This window comes from Trichechus manatus, unplaced genomic scaffold (assembly GCF_000243295.1).
Source record: "Trichechus manatus latirostris isolate Lorelei unplaced genomic scaffold, TriManLat1.0 scaffold00140, whole genome shotgun sequence".
Lineage (NCBI taxonomy): Eukaryota > Metazoa > Chordata > Mammalia > Sirenia > Trichechidae > Trichechus > Trichechus manatus.
Genome location: NW_004444076.1, coordinates 2,205,581 through 2,228,157, shown reverse-complemented (window position 1 = coordinate 2,228,157; position 22,577 = coordinate 2,205,581). Strand labels below are relative to the sequence as shown.

Below are 22,577 nucleotides of genomic sequence, written 5' to 3'. Positions count from 1 at the left end.
TGAGGACTGCTTAACCCCAAACCAAAAACCAAAACCAAACCCATTGCCACTGAGTCGATCCTGACTTATAGCAACCCTATGGGACTGAGTATAACATCGGGTTTCCAAGGAGCGGCTGGTGGATTCGAACTGCCGGCCTTTTGAGTAGCAGCCTAATGCTTAACAGCGGCACCACCAGGGCTCCTTAACCCCAGTACCTTAGAAATGTTAAACAAAACAACTTCTCCCAACTCCAAACTTTGTCTTTCAACTCAGGAAGAAAGCGTTGGTTTTTAATTAGCCATGTCTAAAGTGCCCAGTGAATTTAATGACTAAATTAATTAGTTCCTCAAATTAAAATGAAAGGTACGTTTTTTGGTATTTTTTAAGCAAAATTTTCTTTCTAAAGGGGATGAAATATCAAATATTGTCTGTTATCAGTGTAGGCCAGTTCCAAAGGTAAGGGTTTTTTTGTTTGTTTGATTGTTTCTGACTGAAATTTATCCACATTAGAAAGCTATGCCTGTATGGGAAGGTGGTTTTCTAAGACAGGGCCAGCTAGGGTTCAGGATGACTTCTGCATTTCCTCTAATAAAAGCACATAGTCAGAATGTGCAGAATACCACTAGTGCTTCTGTAAAGCAGTAACGCCTTAACTAGCAAATCCTGAAGAAACTCTGACAGAACAAGCCTGTTTAGTAATACTGAATTGTTTGGTGACGCCCCGGAATGCTCGGTCTCCCAGTAAAGTCATATAAAATGAAGTTGAACCAAGTTATTGAATGGTTATAAGATACCATGGGGGCTAGTTCTTTACGCCTGCTAAGAATATATGGGTACATTTTAATCATAAGACTTTTTTTAAGCATTTGAGTTTTTATTCTGAGCTTCTCAAGCAGAATATCAATCTCTGCTGCCAAGACTTCTGCTTTCAGGCTCCCCACCTCTCCCTGACACCTCCTCCTCAGTGTAGGCGGGCAACCGGGGAAAAGGGGGAACTGCGATCTGCTCAGTGTTCTTTCTTCACAGGACGAGGAAAAAATTTACATGGAAAAAGGTTTAATTAAAGGCTTGAACAACGTTCAGTCATTCTTTTACATATGCTTGTTCTATATTAACACACAAGATTACAATCTGAACTTTGGCTATGTGTATTTTCACCAAAAAAAAAAGTCCTCCAAGGTCAAGAAGGGAGAGTGTTGACATGTTGTGGGGTTGTTAACCAATGTCATAAAACAATATGTATACTGACTGTTTAATGGGAAACTGTTTGTTCTGTAAACCTTCATCTAAAACACAATTTTAAAAAATTACAATTTGAGAATATGCAAGAAATATGTCAGCATGAACCTGGCTTATTACAATAGATGCAATCCTAAAATTCTGTATATACGTTACATGTTTGTTAAACAGTTTATTTTTAATTACTTGGGGAATTAGTTTAAAATTTACATGATTTTTTCCTTTGCTGAAGTATTGAACTATCCACTGATTTTACTTTGTTTTGTATTATTAATACTTATATTTTTCTGTGTTGGCTTTATGATTGTTTGTGACTGTGTTGAGTCTTAGTCTTAATAGCCACACATGCCCATGGTACATAGTGTTAGGGTCAGTGGTTCTGAGTGAGGCTGCAGAGTACTCACTCAAAATTATTTTCACTGAGTTTAAATATAATTGACTAGTCTACCATCTCCTGATAATCAGGACTATTTCTTTATCATGGATGCTTCTTTTCTAAAATGGTGACCACTTCTCTAATTACTGCAAAACTATCTCTCCTAAACCCCTAACCCTATGCCCAAAGTCAGCATTTTTGCTATTTTCAGGGTTCCTTACTCAAATATTTATAATATGCATTGTGGTTATCCTGTTAGGTACAACCCTAATTTATCCCATCATAAATACATGGTTGTGTTTTGTGTGTGCGTGATAATATATGACATAAAATTTACCATTTTAACCATTTTTATGTGCACAGTTCAGTGGCAATGAATACAAGTTTTGAGTGTTTGCCAGGCATTTCTAACCCAGCAGAACTGGGATTTCCTTAGCACTGTGTGACCTAAGTCAGGGCAGCTGTGCATAGGCGCATGCTCTATTGGACATGAATGATGGATGCTCTTTACTCATTTAGTCATCCTGAAATCCAGAGGACATGTTGGTTTAGCAAGTGCAGCCTCCTTTATCTTTTCTAACTTAATCTTCAGGACCTAGTCCAAATGTTAAATCTTTTCTAAAGTCTTCTGCTTCTCTGATAAGTAGGTCGTACTTACCTTTCTGCACTCACAAAACACTAGTACCATTACAGAACTCATCCTAGGCAGTTAAATGATGTCAAGGTGTTTAAATACCCATCTTTCCAAATAACTTGAGAGCTTGTTGAGCAGAGAATTTATCAAGCGTCTATTATGTGCCAATCACTGTAGAACATAGATATACTTATCCCTTTGTTAGAGATGAGGATATTGAGACTTAAATTTACAGTTAGTAGATGAAAGAATCAGGATGTGAAGCCGGCTCCACTGTTGCCCACCTAGTGTTTGGTATAAATTCTGTGAAGACTAAGGATGAATAACTAATCAGAGTTCACCTGATGCAGCGTAATGACTCCAAATTAACAGAACTCACTTTGTCAGCTGTTCCTCGCTCCTCAAAGCTCCCAGCTTCATCTTCAAGGAGCAGCTTTCTCAGAAACATGCAACTTTCCTCATTGTTTTCCATTCATATGTTCATTCATTTATTCTTTTAATACGTAATTATGAGGTAATGATGTGCCTGGTCGTGCTCTAGTTGCATAGCATAAAATACACAAAATCTATCCTAGACAATATCTCCCTGTCATCATGGAGCTCGTTTCTTCACCCACGGGGACAGAGAATCAGAATAAATAAATAAGTAAATCATGGGTGACTTATTTAATATGTTACAAAGCAATAAGTGCTAAGGGAAAATAAAAAGTAGAGTAGGATAAGGGAATGAGGTATAGTGATCCAAACCAAAAACTAAACCTGTTGCCATCGAGTTGATTGTGACTCATAGTGACCCTGCAGGACAGAATAGAACTGCCTCATAAGGTTTCCAAAGCTATAAATCTTTACGGAAGCAGACTGCCACATCCTTCTCCCTCTGAGACACTGGTGGGTTCCAACCCCTGACCTTTTGGTTAACAGCTGAGTGTTAACCACTGCACCACCAGAGCTCCTCTTAGGGGTCAGGGCACAGTATTTAATAAAGAAATGAGAATTGAGATTTGGACAAAGGCCTGAAGGAAGAGTATCCCAGGGAGTGGGAACCACTAGAGCAAAGGCCCTAAGCCAGGGGCTTGTCTGGCACTGTCCAGAAATATCAAGGTGGCAAGTGTTACTAGAGTGGATTGAGGGAGGTGAAGATTAATGAGGGGAAGAAATGAGAGAGTAGCCATGAGGAAGGATATGCATGGGGTGCTAGTCATACAGGGCCTTACCTACTCTAGAATCTATAATGGAGACATTGTGCCCTTGCTTTAACAGAGTACGTGCAGGGAACACCCAGGGCCTCCAGACTGATAATTTGGATTAGGTCTTATTGCCCAGTGGTCATAGCCCACATTTGTCTTCAGAGAGTGATCCTCCAAACATAATCAGCATTGTCTCAGTTTAGAACTGTGCTTCAGCCGGGTTCATTCACACTCACTTGTATGAACCCTCTGCCTGGATCATTCTTTCTACACAGTGTTTCCAGTCAATCCATTCTTTGGTTTACATTTATGTTGGCTACAGTAGATAGAAATTGGTTATACAATGTGTAGACTGTACTCAGGAGATGCTTTTTGAATGACTGAATGAATTGGGACAGATTTAATTTTATAACACAGACCTTCAACCTGTAAATGAACTTGTATTCTAGATGTAGACATAAACTACACCTGAATTGAATATCTGGCACATGGTTGAACGTTAATTAAATGTTGATTGTTTTCAAATGTATCCATGTTCCATCAAGGTTACAGGAATTGGACATTTTAGAGTTCTGTACCTTCAGAGACATTCTATGGCTCTGAGAGGGACATTTATTGAAAATGCCTTGCTTCACCTTGAGCAGAGTACTAGTTAAAAAGAGGTACATAAACTTGATCTCAGAAAAAAAAAAAATGTTATTCTCTTTTTAGCTGATGTATTTATGTCTACAGTATCCATAATGATTTCATTGTCTTGGTACAATCTTCAGCTTCAAATGTCAACTACATAGTTATTCTTTTTGTTGGACTTAACGTTGTTTATGGTGGTAATTCGTTTTCTTGGCTCTTCTGTAACTCAGACCGTCTGTGGCATATATTGCAGGCAGGGTGCATGTATATCAGAGCCCCTGGAATTTTTTTTAACCTTTTCTTTCCATGATTTGGAATGACCTCTGTACTATTATAAATGCAGTAGATTGATCCTAGCATGTGGCTGTGAGGCTTAAAAAAAAAATTTAAGCCCCCTATATTCATATTTATATAAAATAAAAATTTTGGAAAACGTGGGCTGATGTGTATTTTAAATTTCATAGAGAAAGCTAACCTGGGGACATTTTATTTACTCCTTGGTCATCTTTTTCTTGATAAATAAATTCTTTATCTTAGGCAAATAAGTACACTCACAGTGCTTTGGGGTGGTAAAATATCAATAAAAAATAATTACTCATTTTTAGTAAGAAATTAGACAACACTTTTTTAAATTTCCCCGTCAATTTAAATTTATTTTTCTTTTATTTTTATTATTATAGTTAATTCAACAAAAAAATCATTGCATTTAAAATATAATTCCAGAAGTGTTACTTTATAATTTACTATGCCATGATTTTTTCATTAACTAATCATTTATGCTATCTTAAGAACACATAGCCCTACCCAATGTTTATTCAGTAAAAGTATACTGAAATGGGATAAGTATTTTTAAAGTGTTTTTCATTATTGTTATATAAATTGCCAAAGATTTTTATGATTGCATTATAATTTGACTCAGTTTATGATATTAAATTTTTTTAAGCCAAGGAAGATACAGAAAATTTGTCTTTAGGAACAAAGGCCTTTGATTAATATCTAACTTTCTAAGTAATTTGCATGTTAATTATCATTATGACTTCAAAATGCAATGAAAATATTTGCTGCAAGGATTGTACTGAATGTGTATTCAATTATATTCTCAAAAGGACTTCTATCCTTTGATCTGTAAGGATTTTTTCAGTGATTCCTTTAAAATGACCTCATATTGATTTTTTTAACTAAGTATAGTCTTGTTATCATTCCATAGGTTAGTATAAATAAAAATTTTATAAGCCATAGCAAAATGCATCTCTCAATATAGAAAAGTTCCATATTTAAAATGGTTTGATATGTTGTGGTTTGTTATAAAAATAATGAAGTCTAAGTATATAATCCATTTCTTTAACCTGCGTAGAGTGAGGATTTATCGATTGATTGACTGATTTTTTGTGGGCGTAGCCTCAGTATCAGTTAATTACAGTAAGTGCTAGAAGTGTGGAAATATGAGAAGGTGGCCAGAGCAGAAAACACAAAGGGCAGGCATCTGACTTCATTTCCTTATCTTCTCTCTTAAATTATTACATAAATATCCAGTGTATCTTCCACATGACTCTTGTCTCAGAATTTGTGGGATTTTCTAACAGCTCTACTTTTCATCCTAAAAGTTCAAGTATTTAGGTCTCTACCCAAATCATTGAAATACTTCTGTTGCCTATGTTAGAGTAACAGCAACAAAGATGAGCCCACGGACTCAACATGAGCAGGACTAGAGTTTTTCCTGACTTACCTAGGATTCTTCCACATCCTTTTCCCTGACCCTATTCTAGCTAGTCCCCTATTATGAGCTGATTAGCTAGGGAGCAACAGTTAGGTATACTGTCATAAAATAGAAGAAAACTAATGGTCTACATGGGATTACCTTCAAAATCTTTGCCTACTTAGCATTAATCAACAAGTCTTCAAATATTTAAAGATCAAAATCAATTGAAACAGAGTCTTTGCTGTAATTTATTACTATCATAATAATTCCCAGGATTAGTTAAAATGTATACATTGAAATGTGGCTAATTGTGTTTAAAATAAAAACAATAATAATAATGAAAGCCTTTTCGTTCTCTGTTGCTTTTCCATAGGTTTAGGTTTCAGTATTGCAGGAGGTGTGGGGAACCAACATATTCCTGGAGACAACAGCATTTACGTAACTAAAATTATAGATGGAGGAGCTGCACAGAAAGACGGGAGGTTGCAAGTAGGCGATAGACTATTAATGGTGAGTGTGACTCAAACAGAACTGTGTGTGTATTTACAAAGTCCTTGCTTCCCAGTGTGTGAACACGGACTGAAACAGAAAAGAAGGGAGAGCAGGTTATGAGGTAAGACAACACAAAAGTACACATATGATTGATCGGATTTTCTAATATTTTAAAAACAAATCTAAACTTTTACCGGTTTTCACAGATACACACAGCCTAGAGTTTACATGTTATTCTTCCAGTGTAATCCATTTCCTGTTAGAGCAACTGCTGTTTCCAGACTGCTAGAGAGGTGGACTTTGAATAACAAAAGGAACAATGCTAGGCAGTTAATTAATATGTACATTCATGTATCTCACCATGTCCTTTGTTCAACCAGTATAAACACAATCCCTGACTTCCCTGAATTTATCATCTGAATTCTGTCACATGTGTAAGTGGATCCCTTCCTCCTCTCCACCCAGACAGCATTACAGCTGTTTTTATTCACCAGCTGCACACTTGCTTCTGGATATTGTGGGCAGTGATTGATTCTGATACCTGACCACCCTTTCAGAATCATGGACTTATATGATAAACTAAAGCAAAATTAAAGCCGTTATAAGCAGTAAAGTATTTGAGGTTACGCTAATAAAACCCTAATCTCTGTTTATTGTTGTATACCAAACCTACAGGAAATTAATCAAATATTGAAAACTGATAGACAATAGCTCTCAAGTTAGATAAATATTTCTAGTCTAATGGTTACCCTTTTAAGACAGGGCTTCTAACCAATGTCTATAATAAGCCAGTATCTCTAACACTTCTGTGAGAAGCATTTGGGAAGGATCATCATATAGTCTCAACAGAAGAAGAATTTCTATGATACAGGAAAGTTTTTGGCAGTTGAACCCTAAAGCTTTGCTTTCATTGTACTCACCTCCCTGAGCTCTAGAGGTGCTGTGTTTAGCCCTAGTGGTTTAATTTCATAGTTGTCAATTCCCTTTATATTGAAATATGTGGACCAGACCTTTGTCTAATCTTGACAGCTATCGTTTGTTTGGCACTCACTATATGTTCCATATTGGAACCCTGGTGGTGCAACAGTTAAGAGCTCGGCTGCTAACCAAAAAGTCGGCAGTTTGAATCCACCAGCCACTGCTTGGAAATCCTACAGGACAGAACTCTGTCTTACAGGGTTGCTGAGTTGGAATCGACTCGATGACAATGAGTTTGGATTTTTTTTTTGGTTTTTATATGTTCCATATACTTTTTAAAGTACTTTAAAAAATGTGTTAATACACACATTTCTCAAAGTAGCCCATTTATGTAAGCCAAAGGAAACCGAGGTATAGAGAGATTTAGTAACTTGTCCACGACCACATAGTTAATAATGCACAAAAATGGATTTCAAATTGAGGCAGTCTGGCTTGCGTCCAAGCTTGTAACCATCAAGTAATACTGCATCCCATATGTGGTGTTTGCATTTGTTCCCGTGAATTTGTCAGTCAGTTATTTCCTTCATTTATCCTTTGGTCATTTGTTGTTATTATTTTTTTATTTAATAAGTATATGTTGAGTATCTACCATATTACAGACACTAATTAGGAAGGAACTCTGTCAGGAGAAAACACCGTTTCAAACATATGGCAGTAATGACTTTAGTCAAAGTTGCAACTAAGAATTGTGGCTTCTTTGCCACCTGAAGTCACTGCCATTTTCATTCTTGAGACATTCTGAAACTGTTTTTTTGTTTGCTTGTTTGTTTGCCTTTTATGTAAAAGTTGGCTCTTATGACATTGTATCTCCTGAACTAGAAAAGAGTTAATTGAGGTATAAGACCTGGACAACTTCTCTGTAGAATATAAACTTTATTGCTTGAAATGTTGATTTGGGAATGAAATAAACTGTGATAGCCATCTTCTACGCAATACTAAAGTTAAAAATGAAGAGGACAGTTTCAGCCTCAAGCATGAGAGATAGCTTTGGTAGTTACTGATTCGGCCTTTTGACTGATTGCTCTGTAAGAGTTTTGTGGTAGACAACACTTCTGTTATTTCTTCAACTGCTACTATTGTAATATCATGCCAGATGTTGTGTGATGATTTTTTCAAGCTCTGTTTAAATTTATTTTCAAGTTCTTAAAAACCTCAAATCTAAGTAATTTTGTGAAAGGTTTTCTCAGGCACCATGCTATTTTTTCAATACCATTTTCTTGATATTCATTGTAGATGTAATGATTTCAAAAATAGCTGTGACATAATCCTTAACTGTTTTGAGTTTTAAAGCATAGTTTAAAAAGAAAAAGAACCTTCTACAGTAATAGGTCTCTCCACTCTTATGTAAGGAAAACATAATTCGAACTTTCAAGGCAACTGCCAAGCTGAATCTGGAAATGAAAGAAAGTGATTCATTTTATAATATTATGAAAGAAAAATGTCTCTGAGAGAGAGAATACAGAAAAAAAAAATCACCAGAGCCACCCAAAAAGACCAATTATCTTGTTCAACCTAAAAATATTTATTAATGCTCTCCGTCTGTCACTTCTCTCCACCTCCTCTTCCCTTTATTACCCTATATAGTCTCTTCATCTTCTTCCTTTTTAACTCTCCTCCCTAAAAGGAAGTACAGATGATTTAGATTCTGTGATTTACCAGCTGTATCACACTCTGCATATTTTTCTTTAAATATGCTCTTCTTCTTTCTAAAGCAGTTTGCACCACTTCCTTCTTTCACTTCTTAGGAAAAATTCTCCCATATATTATTCACTCAGAGTTCTGGGAATTAGAAACCCACTGCTGTTGAGTTGATTCCGATTCATAGTGACCCTGTAGGACAGAGTAGAATTGGCCCATAGGAATTCCAAGGATTTAAATCTTTAAGGAAACAGACTGCCACGTCTTTCTCTGGCAGAGTGGCTAGTGAGTTTGAACCGCCAACCTTTCAGTTAGCAGCCTAGTGCTTAACCATGGCACTACCAGGGCTCCTTCATTCTGTAAGTTGACAGGTCTAAAATGAGACTCCATTAGTTTCCTTAGACTTTTGTGGCTGGCTCACCACAATTTAGGAAATCACTAAGCATCTGCCTTGCAGCATTGCGGCTACTATAGGAACTCAGTCAGCTTTTCTGGAGTCTTAGTATTAATCTCAGTTTCTCAAGTGAAATAGCTATAATGGTGGACACCACCTGAATCATACCATATATATTGGGAAATTTTATTTTCCTGAGTAATTCCTACTCCAATTCTCATTTTGTGTATTAGAATACTGTAGAAAAGCAGCCATGAAAAGTGGGCCCTCACCTATGTTACCCACTGCCGTCAAGTCGATTCTGACTCATGGCGACCCTATACGACCGAGTAGAACTACCTCCTAGGATTTCCAAGGCTGTAAATCTTTACAGAAGCAGGCTGCCACATCTTTCTCCTGTGGAGCGACTGGTGGGTTTGAAGCACTGATCTTCTGGTTAGCAGCTGAGCTCTTTAACCTCTATGCCACCAGGACTCCTTCATCTACGTTAGAACCCCTCTAAAGATGGAGATCTTAATACCTCTCCTCAAGGCTATCCATTAGATAACCATTATTAGATATTTTTCCTTAAAATTATGTTGACTGTCTTTCTCTGTAAATTTCAACCTTTATTCACAGATCTGTCCCCTGGAATCAGAAAGGTGACACCAATTCCTCTTCCATATCTGTTTGAATAGTTACATCTTGCCACTTCTCAGTCTTTTAAGATGTTTCACCCAATTTTCTTTAACTCTTTTAATAAATTTAATCCTACATTCATTTATTCTAATGTAAATAATTTGCCTTTGTAACAAAACTTCTTTAGATTCCTTATACTCTTATTCACCACTTAAACATAAAAAAAAAAACTAAGCACCATTGTAGCATCTGACCTTTAGAATTATCCTGCCTGTCAACTTTGCAGTAAGGCTTTTAGCATTTCAAATAAGATGACTATAGTGTCAGACCTTTCTGATGTGTCATGGGTCATCCAGATACATGGCATAGAGTCTCTTCATTAAAATCATTTTCTGAATTCCCATGCTACCTGGCACATACTACCTTTCTCTACAATTCATTTTTTTAATTTTGTGGAATGGCAGTGACATCTGATTTGTGAATTGTACCAGCTGCTTAGTGTTGCAGTCTAAGACTAAATAGATTTATCTCTTGGCCTTGACCTTGGACAAGCATTGGACAAGATGGTCAGAGGTCAATGGCATTGATGATTTTCAAATTCTTACGTGTATTTTCACAAATTAGTTTTTATTAAGCCCTATCATGGTAATACATAGTCACGAATATTAGATATTTTCTTCTTTGCCTTTTTCTGCACAGTACTAGAAACTTTGAATCCAGGATCATCTGACTTATAGGGATAACATTAGCCATTCATTGTCAAAGCCCTTGACACATTGTGATTTATGATTTAAAAGCTTAGTCTCCTTTTCCCATAGCCTTTGCTTGACATTTGAGAAAATAATTGTCGATTAGAACTGTTATACCTTTTACAGAGAATGAACTTATTCTCTTTCTGTGTGTGTGTGTGTGTGTTTGTGTGTGTTTCTGTGTTTCTCCCTAAGGGGAAGTAGTACATAAGGGGAAAAGCAGTAGAAGCATTGAAGTGTGTGTGTGTGTGTGTGTGTGTGTGTGTATTTATATGTCTTCCCCCTAAGGGGAAATATTAGATAAAGGGAAAACTAGCAGAGGCATTAAAGTAAATTGGAAAGACACTGGACTCAAAGAGAACTAAAAACCAAAACCAAAGAGTCAATTCTGACTCATAGCGACCCTATAGGAAAGGGTAGAACTGCCCCCATAGGGTTTCCAAGACTGTAAATCTTTTCGGAAGCAGACTGCCACATCTTTCTCCCACAGAGCAGCTGGTGGATCAAACTGTTGACCTTTCAGTTAGCAGCCAAGTGCTTAACCTCTGTGCCACCAGGACTCCTGACTCAAAAAGAGAAGAGCTGAATTCTAGACTTAGGCAGTCAGCAGTCTCTCTAATTGACTTTGGGCAAGCCACGTATATCTTCAGTCTTCTGTTTTTGTACCTGCAGCATTGCTTTCAATTACTGTTTCCCAAAGTGTGCTTTACAAGCATTAGTCTCAATTGATGTGTCACTTCAAAAGGATTCCGTGGTCAAATAAGTTTGAGAAATTCTGCAATCTGCATCTCATTCTTCTGGTAGATTCTCAATGAAGTTAAATATATTAGAATGTCTGTGAAGTCCTGTAGCTAAGAAACAGATTTAACTTCGATTAACACTGAAATTTTCAAATATACTTTATTGTGGAACCGTTTTGTTAAAGCAATACTTATAAAATTCCCAGAACTGGTGTATAATGGAGTATACTCTGGGATGCTCTATGTGAGAGCATCTCTTTTATTCCAATATTAATATCCTATAAGAAGGACAAGTGCTGGGCTGCTAACTAAAAGCTCAGCGGTTCAAACCCACCAGCAACTCCATGGGAGAAAGATGTGGCAGACTGCTTCCATAAAGATTTACAACTTTGGAAACCCTGTGGGGCCTTACTGTGTCCTGTAGGGTCGCCATGAGTCAGAATTGACTCGACGGCAGTGGGTTTGGTTGGTTTTTTGGTATAAGAAGGACATCAAATGAATTTAGGGAATGTAAGTGGAAACAATGCAATCTTCTGAATGAGTGGTAGTTGCAAGGAGCTAAATTATTATTATTTTTGGTAGATCTGCAAAATTATCTCACTTCATCCAAATATCAATAAGAAAATCATCTTGAAAACAGTGTAAACATGTAGAGATTATCAGAAGAGCAAACAAGACCCTTAAAGCACCTTCACTGGTAATAGCAACCTTGGATAAGAACTAAGAGCTGTAACCCTCTCCAAGCATGGTTCTTTCCTGCCTCCAACACACTGCTTCCACCACAGAAAGATCTTTCACTTACACCACCAAACTTAGTCCTTACCCCAGCCCTTGAGAGGTGATCAGGACAATCATTACTGTTATTCTCATTTTCAAGAAGAGAAAATTAAAGCTCAGAAATGATAAAGGGATTCCCAGTATTGCATAACTAGTAGATTTTGAAATTAGATTCAGACCCAAATATTAATGTTCTAAAGTAAAACCCCTTCCACCAGTTTACTCAACCCCTGTGATTTTCAATCCTAATTATACATTTGGGATGTCTTGGTAAGTTTTTGAAAAGTATGGATACCCAGTCCTCAACCCTGAACAATTAAATAAAAATCTCTCTTGTAGGGACCATGTTTCATGGTTTATTTATGTTTTGCTTTCTAAAGATTCTAACGTGCAGCCAGTTAAGAACCACAGTCCCACCTTTACCTAACCTTATCCTATCTCACTCTGCTCCTGATACCACTGCTTCTGCTGAGGATGACTTTGGTGGTGATGCTCATTCTATCAGGCCAATACAATGTTATTTAGTAATTTCCTGCAATGGGATGAAAGACTTTTAGAATAATTCACCCTTCAAATTCTGTTCCCTACAGTTACAGGCACCTCTAAGACACCAGAAATATCTGGATAATTATTTCTTAGACTCCCTTATAATTTCTCTCAGTTGTAATAAGTTAATACCATAAAGTGTTAAAGCCTTTCAATTCCCACTGCTGTCGAATGTCATGACTCCTAGCCACCCTATAGAATACAGTACAACTGCCTCATAGGGTTTCCAAGGCTGTAAATCTTTTGTCTATTTAATGTTTTTCTCTCTCCACCCCTCCCCTCCCTCGTAACCATCAAAGATTGTTTCTTCCTGTGTGTAAACCTTTTCTTGAGTTTTTATAATAGTGGTCTCATACAGTATATGTCCTTTTCTGATTGACTAATTTCACTCAGATAATGCCCTCCAGATTCATCCATCCTTTGCGGTGTTTCAGAGATTTGTCATTGTTCTTTATTGTTGTGTAGTACTCTGTTGTGTGTATGTACCATAGTTTGTTTCTCCATTCATCTGTTGATAGACACTTAGATTGTTTTCCATCTTTTTGCTCTTGTGAATAAGGCTGCAATGAATATGGGTGTGCATATGTCTGTTTGTGTGACAGATCTTATTTCTCTAGGATATATTCCTAGGAGTGGGATTGCTGGATCATATGGTATTTCTATGTCTAGCTTTTTAAGGAAGCGCCATATCGTTTTCCAAAATGGTCTTACCATTTTGCATTCCCACCAGCAGTGCATAAGAGTTCCAATCTCCCAGCAGCCTCTCCAACATTTGTTATTTTCTGTTTGTTTTTTTTTAATTCGTGCTTATAATATTGAGTTGAGATGGTATCTCACTGTGGTTTTGATTTGCATTTGTCTAATGGCTAGTAATCACGAGCACTTCCTCGCATATCTGTTAGCCACCTGAATGTCTTCTTTGATGAAGTGTCTGTTCATATCCTTTGCCCAGTTTTTAATTGGATTATTTGTCTTTTTGTTGTAGAGGTGTTGGGTTTCCCTGTAGATTTTAGAGATTAGACCTTTGTGAGATTTGTCATAGCCAAAATTTTTTCCCAGTCTGTAGATTCTCTTTTTACTCTTGTGGTAAAGTCTTTTGATGAGCGTAAGTGTTTAATTTTTAGAAGATCCTAGTTATCTAGCCTATCTTCTGGTGTTTGTATATTGTTAGTTATGGTTTGTATCCTATTTATGCCAAGGCTGTAAATCTTTATGGAAGCAGACTGTCACATCTTTCTCCCGTGGAGCGGCTGGTAAGTTTGAACCAGCAACTTTTCAGTTAGCAGCTGGGTGCTTTAACCACTGTGCAACCAGGGCTCCTTAAGCCTTTCATATTATCTGTTTTTATTTCTTACAATCAGTTTAATAACCGTGTTTGTAGTACTTGCTCTATGGATATCATATATCAGTGCCTACTACAGAGCAGTGATTTAAGATTTTTATTTAATAGTATACCCCATCAGTAGAATACAAAAAAATTTCCTTTGATATACACATATTTCTGTACTTTAAATTGCATACATATATCACAGTGCCACTGTATTATGCACATTTTAAAATATACACAAAAATTAGAAAATTAAGAACAATGTAATAAACATTAATAATGATAATAATAAACAAACCTGTTGCCATCAAGTGGATTCCAACCAGGGCTTCAAACCGGTTCTGACCTGGGTCAGTCATGGCCAAAAAAGCAAAACCCAAATGGACCTGAATTTTTAAAATGTGGGTGAACCAGAATGGTAACTGGAATGGGAAAAATTACAGACCAAAGCCCTGCTATAAACTTAATCTCTTTCTTAGAAAACAAGGGCAGTGTGTGCACAGCATAGCAACCAAATCTCTTGAACAGCTGAGTCAGAAACAGTGGTGCCCCGCTCAAAGATGACTGCTGACCGTGCAGCTTTGAATGTGTGTGGCACTCCATAGTCCTGGCAATAATCCAGGACTCACTATGCCTCTTCTGAGTCTCCCATTCCAGGGCCTAGACCCGTAGTTTTTCCCGTAATTTTTCATATCAACCCTGTGGGACAGAGTAGAACTGCCCATAGGGTTTCCAAGGCTGTGTACTCTTTACAGAAGGAGACTGCCACATCTTTCTCCCACAGAGCAGCTGGCGGGTTCCAACTGCCGACCTTCCCATCAGCAGCTAAGCATTTAACCTCTGCACCACCAGGGCTCCTTAAATATTAATAGAAATTCTAATCGTTTCTTCCTGTACCCTAGTGAATTGCCCTGGGGTTCATATCATGCTGTCCATTTTGATGACCACTGCTATATAGAGGAAGCTTGTCAATCAAAATAGCATTCTAATTCACTTTATATATATGGAATAAAGGATTAAGAAATGCATTAATATTAATGGAGGAGGAATAAATTCACACTGCTGGAGCTTTGATCATGTACCTTATAAGCTGATGTGACCTGTTGTTCATATTCTGTACTAGCCTTTCATCCTTATATCCCATGCCTGGCACATAATGAGTGTCCAATGAATTTATGTTGTTGGTTGAACGACCTTCATGCCGTATCCTTTTCTATTTCATTCAACAAAGTGTAAAATAGAAACTCAACACAAATCCCTCATTTGTCCTATTTAATAGGGAAGTTTGATTGCTTTTCTTTTGGTATGCCAAGATCATTATGTTTTGTTTTTTTAATTTATTTAGCTTACTGCTTCAACATTTCTTAAGTACCTACTATTTACAGATGTCATGCTGAGGGAATACAAAGATGAATAAGATAAAATTACTCTCCTTGAGAAGGTCAGTCTTTGAGGTGGGAAGGGGCACTGCAGGAGTAAGTGTTGTCCGAGGTAGAGGGTGATAATTTCAAGAGAAGGAGCCCTGAAAAGAAAGATTATTTCTAACACCAGGGTCAGGAAAAGCATACTGTGTGATTATGGTGCTTCTGATTCTTATTTGTATGCTTTTTTATATCATATAGAGTCTTTTATGTAAATAGTATCACTGCTTTCTCATAAACACTAATAAACCAACAAATCAATCAGTAATATTATCCCCATTTTAAAAACAAGAAAATCCTCAGCAAATATGTTACTGACCAAAATTCATGAAACTAGGAAACTAGGAATTGAAACCACATCTGATTCTACATTCAAAATTGTTTTTATTGTACCTAGTTGCCTTTGTTTTTAGAAGCACTCAGTAAAATATGGCTATTCTTTTCTAATAAATTTAAGTCTGTTGACTGAATATGAGAAATCAACTCCCTTCCCACTTTAATTTCCCATGAATCAGGAGATCCTGTCATAAGCGTTTCATAATGAGGCCACTACACTTACAGTTTCTGTTCCTCCTATTTAAAGTTTCTGTTCCTGCTCATTTAAAAAATAGAGTTAATTTGGTTATAACCGTAACTAATAACGTGTTCGTTGCTAAAAAGATGAAAAATATGAGAATATTTATTATGCAAAGGTAAACATTAGTAACATTCTTTCTATTTATTACTGCTCATTATTTTTAGAATAAATTTTACTGGGCTTTTTAATTGTGACAGTTAATTTCAGTGTATTGCAGAGATTTTAGTCTTTGGTTTATATATATTTATTTTCACATCACTAATGTTATTGTATTGAATTTGTCACCTTTTTAACTTAGAGTCTAATAATCAATGACTTTGTCTCCTTTTTAAAAATTAACTTTAGAGTTTGTGATTTTTTTTTACAGTGTTTCTGGGGTGCCATGTTTCTTTGCACTGTTATTTAGATAACCTTAATGTCCCTTATCACCTCCCAGTTTGTCCCACCACACTGATATTCCTGAATGGCTATGCAGAGGTCAGTGTCTGGCCATGTGTACATGGCCCACTCCTTATTACCATCCTCACATGACCCACACCCCCACCTTTGTACCTCCACGCATGTCTTTGCTTTCACTCGTTTGAATTCCCACAAAACTTGTCACCATCCCCTTCTTGCAAGTCTCCTGCACCTCTATCTTCAGCGGATTTGCCCTCCTTTGTCTACATTGTGATCAAATTCAACACTCCCTCTTCTTTTGAGGAGAATGCATCATCTCACCTCCAGACTCTTTCCTGGCCTCACTCCCCTTTTCTTTTGCAAACACATGGCCAGGCTGCACATATGTCCCCCTCTGTGTAGTGCAGCCCACTGACAGCACTTCATTCAAATGCACATGATTATTTTTTTCTGAAAACCAGGCCAGTTGCTTAGTGCTCACCATTATAGACAAATAGTTGATGCAAAAAAGAAGAAAAAAAAAGACAATGAAAAACAATGCTAAGAGCATCTAGCCAATCAGTGCAATGTCCCTTCTCTCCACAAACAATCGGCTCCAGCTGTAAGCCCTTTATCTTGAGGGTTCATAGGATAATACACACACATAATTAACCCAAACAAACCCACTTTTGTGAAAAACATTTTGAAGACTTCAGCACAAAAGAGCCCTTTCTGGTTGAGATCCCATACTATTCTGAAGCTTTAAAAACACCACATAGAGGCCTCATCAGCAGTACCCTAATTAAACTTATCAGTTCACAGATGTTTACGGGAAAATGCTCAGGAAAATTTTCACCGAGATTTCCTGTTTCGTGAGAAGAAAGATGGATGAAGATAATAATAATAATAATCATAGTTAACATTAAATACTTTAATGTGTCCGCCACTGCACATAGTTCTTCACATTTAAACAAATAGTACTTTGAGGCGGGTACTATTATCACTCCTATTACACTGATGTCAAAACTGAGGTTTAGAAGGTTAAATAAGTTTCCCAAGGTTACATGGCTAGGAAGTGCCAGAGCCAGGACTCCAATTCTGCTAACATGTGCTCTTAATCACTGTGTTCTGCCGCCAATATTACACCACCTATTCCTTATCTGGAGCCCTGGTGGCACAATGTTTAAGAGCTACAGCTACTAACCAAAAGGTCAGCAGTTCGAATCCACCAGCCACTCCTTGGAAATTCTATGGGGCAGTTCTGCCCTATCTGATAGGGTCACTATGAGTCGAAATAGACTTGACCAATGACACTGGGCTTTTTGTTTGGTTTTATTCCTTGAATAAGAAGCCCTAGTGGCTGAAAGGTTAAGTGCTCAGCTGCTAACCGAAAGGTGGGCAGTTTGAACCCACCCAGTGACTTCACAGGGGAAAGACCTGGTGATCTGTTCCCATAAAGATTATAGCTTAGAAAACTGTATGGGGCAGTTCTACTCTGTCACATGAGGTCGCTAGGAGTCAAAATTGACTTGATAGCACCTAACAACAACATTCCATAACTAAAATTGTTATAATTTTTTGATATGTCAGTCACCAAGTAAAAACCTACTGAACTACCACTGTTTTAAACTACCGCTACTATTCCCCCAATATCCTTTCTTGCTTTACGCTCACCTCTACCTTTTTCCTCAACTTATGCTTTCTGGTCAAAAGATGTTCCTGGTGGTCTACCCGTAGCTAATTGTTATGTATTGGTGAAGTCACTCTCCAAAAACACATTTCAAGGTAACATTTTCTGGATTGTTTCACTGCCCACCTTAAAAATGACAAAACGTATAATTTAATAAACACTTCCTTCATCTCTCTTTCACTGATAATCTAATGAGCTATACGCTTTCTGTTCCCTTTGGAGAGAGACAACGAGTCCTTGTCAGAAATAGAGCTTTAGTGCCACTTGTAATCTAATCATCCAGTTAGTTTCTAGCCTTTGGGATCTATCTATTGGCTTGTCATTCCCTTTGTTTTATGCCACCAAATTCCTTTTCTAATTTCTTTTTTTTCAGTGTAGGTGTTTCTGAGTACCATAGTGACAATATTTAGAGCCACCTGGGGCAATCATTTTTTTTAGAAACACCCACTTCCATAAACATTCTAAAATATTGTATATGAACATTACTTGTAAATGTTCATTATCTAAGCGCAAGTTGTCCTGTCCTAAAAGAAGTGATTTCTCAAATACATAAGGAGGTTTTGAAGAAACAGTGAGATATATCCGCTACTTTCCATTTAGCTTTTTTTTTTTTTTTTAACTATGTCAGTATATTAGAATGATGAAACATACTGTTACTACCAGATTATGGGAAAAATGTAATGATTGTTCAGGCTTTTGTAATACTTTGGAATTTATGCTACTTCTGTACATAAACTTTGAAGGAGACCTTAGTCTCCTGAAGAGACAAAGAATGGATGATGATAAGCCCTAGGTTTCAATAAGCCACCACCATTTTTAAGGGAAGTACCATTTAGTGGTTACTGGGTGGCACAAGTGGTTAAGCACTGGGCTATTAACTGAAAGATTGGCAGTTCAAACCCACCTAGAGGCAGCTTGGAAGTAAGGCCTGGTGATCTGCTTACGAAACATCACAGCCTTGAAAACCCTGTGGAGTGAAGCTCTACTTTGCACAGGTGGGTGTCATCATGAGTTGGAATTGACTTAACAGCCGCTAACAACAACAAATCCCTCTGAGGGGACAGTAGTGGTTCAGTGGTAGAATTCTCACTTTACATACGTGGGACCAAGGTTCAATTCCTGACCAGTGCACTTCAGTGCATCCACCACCTGTCTGTTAGTGGAGGCTTGCATGTTACTATAGTGCTGAACAGGTTTCAACGAAACTTCCAGACTAAGACAGACTAGGAAGAAATGCCTGGCTATCCACTTCTGAAAAGTTAGCCAGTGAAAACCCTATGTATCACAATGGTCTGATCTTGTTGTACATAGGGTTGCCAAGAGTCGGACAACTCAAGGGCAGTGAGCAACAACAACGTACCCTCTGGAGTCAGGAAGAAAGGGAGTCAAAAGATGGCTTGCCACTTTGAGGCTACATGACCTCTTTGTTACAAGTTAATCTCTTTAAACATCAGGTTTCCTCATCTATAAAATGGGTCTAATTATTAGTGTCTACCTCCTAGGGCTATAGTGAGGATTAGTTATATGATTTATGTCTAAATATATGATTTAGTTCTCCCGTGACATCAAACCAAACCAGTTGCCATTGGGTCAATTCCAACTCATAATGACCTCATGTGTGTTGCCATTGTTGTTGTGTGCCGTCAAGTGGATTCTGACTCATAGCAACCCTATAGTGTAATAAGTGTTAGCTCTGATTATTGTTACTATTGTTTTTGTTATTGTTCTTCCTGTTGTTAAGGACTGCCGGCATCAAATATGTTCCCTATACCTGCCCAAAAAATGCCCCCAAAAACCAAATGTGTTTCCATCAAGTCGATTCCAACTCTTAGTGACTTTATCGGACAGAGTAGAACTGCCCCGTAGGGTTTCCAAGGCTGTAATCTTCATGGAAACAGACTGCCACATTTTTATTCCATGGAGCAGCTGGTAGGTTCAAACCGCAGAGCTATTGGTTAGCAACTGAGTGCTTACCCACTGTGTCACCGGGGCTCCCCTATACCTGCAGGCCCTCTAAATTCTCTCTCTGCATGAGTCTATTCTACTCTTTCCTTACATAAATAACTGTGTACTGTTAGAATGTGGGTTTCGTGGGGTCCGGGATTTTGTCTATCTTGGAGAAGCAACATAGACTACTGGTTAATGGCATGGTCTCTGGAGCCAAATTACCAGTCTCTGAATTCTGCCTCTACCAGTTATTGTCTCAATGACTTTGGGCAAGTTTCTTAACTTCTTATAGGTGGTTGTGAGGTTTGATTGTGTTGATATATGTAAAATACTGAGTATAATACAAGCTATATAAGTGTTTGATATTAAAAAGAAAAACTATGATTATCATTTTTGTTGTTTACGATTATAACCCTAGTACCTAGGACAGTGTCTGGCACATAGTAGGTATTCAATAAACATTTGATCAATTAATGAACAAATGCTAGACACTGGAAATATAAAAAGATTTGAGAGAGTAATTTATCTAGCAAAGAAACATAGGAACGACGGAGAAGCTTATAGCGTGATGACTTGCAATCAGCATTCATATACAACAGCTGGGGTCAATTCCCTCCAGTTACAGGGTTCCTGACTTGTGAAGCACCACTGAATGTGAACAGGCACAGGTAATTTACATGACATAAGACAAATTTTATAGCAGTGCCACTAGGTCTTATATAACTAAAATGCTAATTAGTACAGAGAACATACACTATAAGGGTCCAATTCAATACTCTTGGCACATTTATTTTAATTCTACATCATTTCAGCAGAAACTAACCAAAGAATCACTCCATAAGAAAATAGTAGACAAATAAAAGTATTCAGAATACTTCCTGAATATTTATTCTCATTTCTTCAAAGACCATGTCCTCCTGCAGGTAATATCTTAAAATTATTTAAGAAAAATGCTTCAGAGAGCCATTGTAATGCCAGTGCCATGAACTAAGCACTGCAGTTGTAGCACAGGCATTTCTTTGCAATTAAGATGGGGAAGTTGTTATTAAAACCAATGGCAATATTGTAATTGCTGTCAATAAATTGTTTACCTGTAAAAAGTTGAATTGGCAAAAGTTGTGTGATAGATGTATTTACAATGATGACAAAAAAAAAAGAAAGGTAGCTGCTGAGACTGCTTATGTACAACCAGAAACCTCATGAGATTGGGTTTCTTGGTTTGGAGGTTTAGGATCATGGTTTCATGGGACATCTCAGTTAATTGGCCTAATAACGTATTTAGTGCTTCTGTTCTACCTTCTAGTTCAGTGCATAGTGCCTGGGGTCTTAAAGGCTTGCACATGGCCATCTAAGGCACAACAATTGGTCTTTTTTCACCTGGAACAGCGGAGGAAGAAGGAGAGTCAGGAACAGGGGGAGGATAGGAATGTGTGGCTAATTGCCTCTGTGAACAAGTGTCTCCTTTATCATGAGACCAAAAGAACTGGATGGTGCCTGGCTACCATTACTGAATATTTTGATCAAAGATTCCATGGAAAAATCCTGTTCAAAGAAGGAAGATGCAGAACAGAATTTCAAACTCCCATACGCTCCAAACTTCCTGGAGACATGAAAGGCTGCATGAACCCCTGAAACTATTGCCCTGAGATAATCTTTAAACCTTAAACCAAAAATATAGCCTGAATTCTTCTCAAAACCAAACAACAGTTTAGCTTAACTAAAAGAAAAAAAAAAAACTGCCTTGAGCATTACACTCTTTTAAGAACTATATATATGGGATCAAATTGACAACAGCAACTGGAAAAATGAGATAGGAACCTTAGGGGACAGTGAATTTATGTTAATGGAGGAGGAACAACACAGAAAAGGAGAGTGAGAATGGCTACAAACTCGAAGAATGTAATCAATGTTACTAAATAGTACAAGAAGAAACTGGTTAAATTGGTATATGTTTTGCTGTCTATATTCTCAACAATAGCAACAATATAAATAAAATTATTTTTAAAATTGGCAAAATTATATTCTTGACCCTGCTCAGCTGAGAAGCCTTATGTTCCAACACTAGTCCTCTTTCTTTGGCAATCAACTCTGTTAGTGTGATGGGAAAGACTTTGATAAAAGTCAAATTTGATGAAGTTATTGGGAAATGGGTGCCCTCATGTAGCTCTGGTTTGAGGGTAAACCAGTTTATGTTTCCAGAGGGCACTTTGGGAATAGGTATCAAATACCTTAATAATATTCTTGTAATTTGGTCTAGCAATTACACTTGTACAAATCCGTCCAAGAAGAAATCACCAAAGTTGTGCACAAATATAGAAAGGAGTTCATTGCGGCATTATTTACAGCACCAAAAAATTAGGGGCACACTAAACATGCATTAGTAAGAGATAAGTCAAAAAATTGTTATAGCCGGCCCCCAGACACCCTTTGAGCTCAGTGGTGAAGTTATCTCCGAGGTTCACCGTTCAGCCTGGGAGTGGACAGCCCCGTAAAACCAAATGAGACTATCGAGGTACAGGAGTCCAGTGACAAGGGCCAGAAGGCAGAAGGGGACAAGG

General features: G+C 37.4%; 1 protein-coding gene across 9 annotated transcripts in view; it reads left to right on the top strand.

The window, feature by feature from the left end:
- DLG2 (discs large MAGUK scaffold protein 2) overlaps positions 1-22,577 on the top strand; it is a 2,186,317-nt gene that overhangs the window by 1,644,004 nt on the left and 519,736 nt on the right. For all 9 annotated transcript variants that reach the window (XM_004385499.2, XM_004385504.2, XM_004385503.1 and 6 more), the window contains one exon: positions 6,121-6,257. In XM_004385499.2, coding sequence (XP_004385556.1) covers positions 6,121-6,257 — 137 coding nt within the window. The remainder of the gene's footprint in view (positions 1-6,120; positions 6,258-22,577) is intronic.